General features: G+C 40.8%; 1 protein-coding gene across 1 annotated transcript; it reads right to left on the bottom strand.

Annotated features, from left to right (window-relative positions):
- Positions 1–1426: 1426 nt before the first annotated feature.
- On the bottom strand, positions 1427–2920 carry LOC131991972 (transmembrane protein 250). Its single transcript, XM_059357286.1, has 2 exons — positions 2713–2920; positions 1427–2411 (listed from the first exon to the last, which is right to left on the bottom strand). The coding sequence occupies exon 2, from the start codon at positions 2232–2234 to the stop codon at positions 1815–1817; it is 420 nt and encodes a 139-aa protein (XP_059213269.1). The 5' UTR covers positions 2235–2411; positions 2713–2920; the 3' UTR covers positions 1427–1814.
- Positions 2921–3571: the final 651 nt, after the last annotated feature.

The raw sequence follows: 3571 nt of genomic DNA, 5'->3' as shown, positions 1-3571 counted from the left end.
CAAGGAAATTAAAGATTTTTTCATCATGACTAATTGGTCAGATAAACTTGTAAAACCAACTGTAACCTAATAAAAAGGCAGCCGTTTTGTTTGCTGTTTTTGTTTGTTCAAATTGCAGTCGAATAGTAACACAGTAGGACAAATTTGGGATACATAATAAGTATGACTTTGTGAACTCTAAAAGGTAATAAACTATAGACGAGAGAGTTGTCCGTGCGGATCAATGATCAGGAACAAAATAATGAAACTGGCGAGTCATTCAGACATAGGCATTAACTTCAACTTTTTAAATAAAAAGAAGAAATGAAAATGAGTAGGCCATGACTTAATCATCCTGCCTACCTTCTGCACTTTATGTTGACATCACAAGACAACTCATGTTCTCTAGTTCTCCTCTTTGTAAATGGGCTGTCAGATCGGCCCAGTTTAGAGCATGAGGCATATGATGTGTTGATCCTCGGAACAAAAGCCTATTGTTTCCCCTATGATTATCCAATTACAGCTTGAGGCCATACCAGTCTCAAGCATGTCTCAGTCAGGCCACCAGCCTCAGTGTTGTTGTATCTAAAGATCTATGGCCTCTTACTCGCCTTTGATAAACACGGTAAACTAAGCTGATTCTTGTACATGACAGCACAGTCTCCCTCACAGTTATACCAGTGGAAAAAGCTTATTTGAGTGCTTCAGCTCTCCTCATATCCTGTAAGCATACTTCATGCCATGTGAAAATGAGGCTATATAAGGTGATTGGGACACAGCCATTGCCATTGTTATGCTTGGCAGAAAGTGCAGGGTCTAGTTGTGGCTGGTGTTTGCGTGCTGGAGGAAGCTAAACAGAGAAGTCTGTCAGAGCCGCTAGTCTGAACCAATGTGAAGAGCGACTGATGGAACATTTGACCCAAAGACATTCTCAATTTGAACTGTCACACACTCTTGTGACACAGCTCGAGGCATGCCATCATGGGTGTTAACCAACACAGTAAACACATTCACTTGCATGCATTTAAAAGCAAAAAACTTTTCATCAACAGGAAATGTATTTAATAACTTCACCAAAAGAAAAGTGAATGTTTGTCACTTATTCTACTATTCTGGCCCACCCATTCCACAAAATAACTGTTGACAGCTTGTTTTTGGTCACTTTATCCACCATAAGTTACTGTGTGTCTGGTACATGTATGTTTACATGATAATATGTTTACACACGACATCATCTCAACCCGGGAATCATGGTACATTTTAACATTTGGAGCCCAACCTGTGTTATTTTGGCACAAATGACTGCCTTGCATCACGCAGTCATGACGCACATCAGTCACATGTTAAGTCACTTTTCCATGCAACATTGACCTTGACATTCACATTTTCCATATTGTAAACAAATGAGTTTCTAGTCAGGATGCCTTTTCAAAATTTGTGGAAATGGTTTACAAACGGCATGAAAATACGATTAAAATTGAGAGGGATTTTGACCCTATTGGTCTGTTGAGAGTCCTACATGATGACTCAAGTCTGACTCATGTTCAGACTCACTTCATGCATCATTTCTGATATTCAGCAACCAGGTGGTTTCTCTCGGAGTTATACAGGACCAACATTTCCAAAGATTCTCGTCGGATGCTAAAACTAAAACTAAACCAATAAGATTTTGAGTTGACATCAAAAGGATCTTGACTAGAGCTGAGAGAGACACAGAGTAGTCCTACAGGATGTGCTGAAGGTGTATGTTGTCCCATGACACACACAAAAAGCTGAAGTTACAGTGTGAAGCATCCACATTGGACACTACATCTCCCATGTCGCTCACATTGCAGCTACATGTCCACAAACACCATGAAGCACCAGCCAAGCCCCCCCACCAGAAACATGGTGATCTGCATGCTGTAGATGATCAGGTCATTAAGCACCCCAAAATCCAGGCGCCGGTGCCCTAACAATAGCAGAATGACAGACAGCTTGTACTGCAGCCGCAGGAGCACGCGCACGCTGACGTACTGCAGGAAGAAGAGAGCAGAGAGCGCCACCCAGAGCAGCGAGGTCAGCAGGCTGCAGCCAAAGTAGAGCAGGAAACGGAGGAAGCTGTACATGCAGCGCGAGCGCAGGTAGAGGTCAAAGTTATTGTACTTGGTGCGCACTAGCTTGGAAGCGTGCGTCGACCCACAGGCCGAGTGCATGCAGGTGGTGTGGGGGCCATGGAAGCTGCGCACCCGCCGTGGGATGGGGATCACAGGCATGGGTGGGCTACTGGAGCCCAGCACAGTGCACAGGAGTCCCAGGTACAAGTGGAGTCCTCTGTGAGTGCTGCTTCATTTGGTTGTGGAACAAAAAGTGGCTCTTACAGGAGCCTAGGACTGAGATGCAGCTGCTGATTGTGTCGGTCTGCTGTGAATTCCAGTCAGGAACGTTTCCTCCTTTAAATGAAACAAGAAAAGACATTTCTGCTTTGTGCTTTTGATATCAAAATGCATACATTGTTGCAAACCTAATGAAAGAAATGCAGGCCTGTGCATACTTCCTGTTCTTAAGCTGCAAACAATAGGTATAGTTACACTTTAACACATAGTTTTAAGTCTTATGTCTGCACACAAGGCTATTAATGATGTTTCAATGGGTACATCATAGCTAGCACACAGTATCACCTGTTCAAAAAGGCCTATCATTCATATTGTGGTCTAGGAATAAGTGATCGTGCAGAAGCAATGGAAAGCTTACATGCAACACTATGACGTCGTCTTCCTCATTAAAAAACGCTGGTGTTTGAGTCTCAGACGACAGGAGCATTGTATCACATTATAACGAGTTAGCTGTAACATAAACACACGGGGTTTGTTTTCTTTTTTCTCTCAACGATGCACTGTTGTATACCAGCGGAGATGAGGGAGCGACGGCGAGCCGGTGCTTGTACGTCCTGTCGCAAAATATACGAGTCATCCTGCTGTGACGACAGCTGCCGAGTTAAAGGGGAAGTGCTCCTTAAGAAACGCTGCTCGCTTCGGAACCATGTTCGGAACATATACGGTATATACAATAAACATCACGCAGGGATTGTATATCATTTATAGGTGTGTCATTTTGCCAAAATATGTTTTTGGATAAAGATCCCAGTTTGCTTGCCGTAACTGTAATAAAGTTAATTCACCAATCAAAGGCTTTAACCCACCCACTGACCTTTGATGGATGAAGTTGACAGATTTATTTATTTTGCTGCAGCAAGTTAGACCATGGATAAATAAAAGTATATATAAATAAATAAATAAATAAATGCATGAATTAAAATAAATAAATAATTAAATTTCTGAGCAAATAGATATCAAAATGCGAATGAAGGAATACATCTACAAATGTGTAAATAAATAAATACATGTATTATTTACAGTCTCATTTTTATTCAGAAGAATTAAGCATTGAATACCACAATCATTAATTTATTCATTTGAATAATTTTAATAAAGTTATACATTTATTTAGCAATTGTTTTTATTAATTTATAATTTGTTATGTATTTATATATTTAGTTCATTATTAGTTTTGGCCCTTAAACCCCTCGATAGGCTTTTTGGTTCTAACCATA

This window comes from Centropristis striata, chromosome 19 (genome assembly GCF_030273125.1).
Source record: "Centropristis striata isolate RG_2023a ecotype Rhode Island chromosome 19, C.striata_1.0, whole genome shotgun sequence".
In the NCBI taxonomy this organism is placed as follows: Eukaryota; Metazoa; Chordata; class Actinopteri; order Perciformes; family Serranidae; genus Centropristis; species Centropristis striata.
The sequence above is the reverse complement of the archived record's forward strand: the minus strand, read 5'-3'. Positions and strand labels throughout refer to the sequence as shown.

Excerpts from the sequence above, each read along its gene's own strand:
- LOC131991972 (XM_059357286.1), bottom strand. The coding sequence starts at position 2,234 with ATGCCTGTGATCCCCATCCCACGGCGGGTGCGCAGCTTCCATGGCCCC.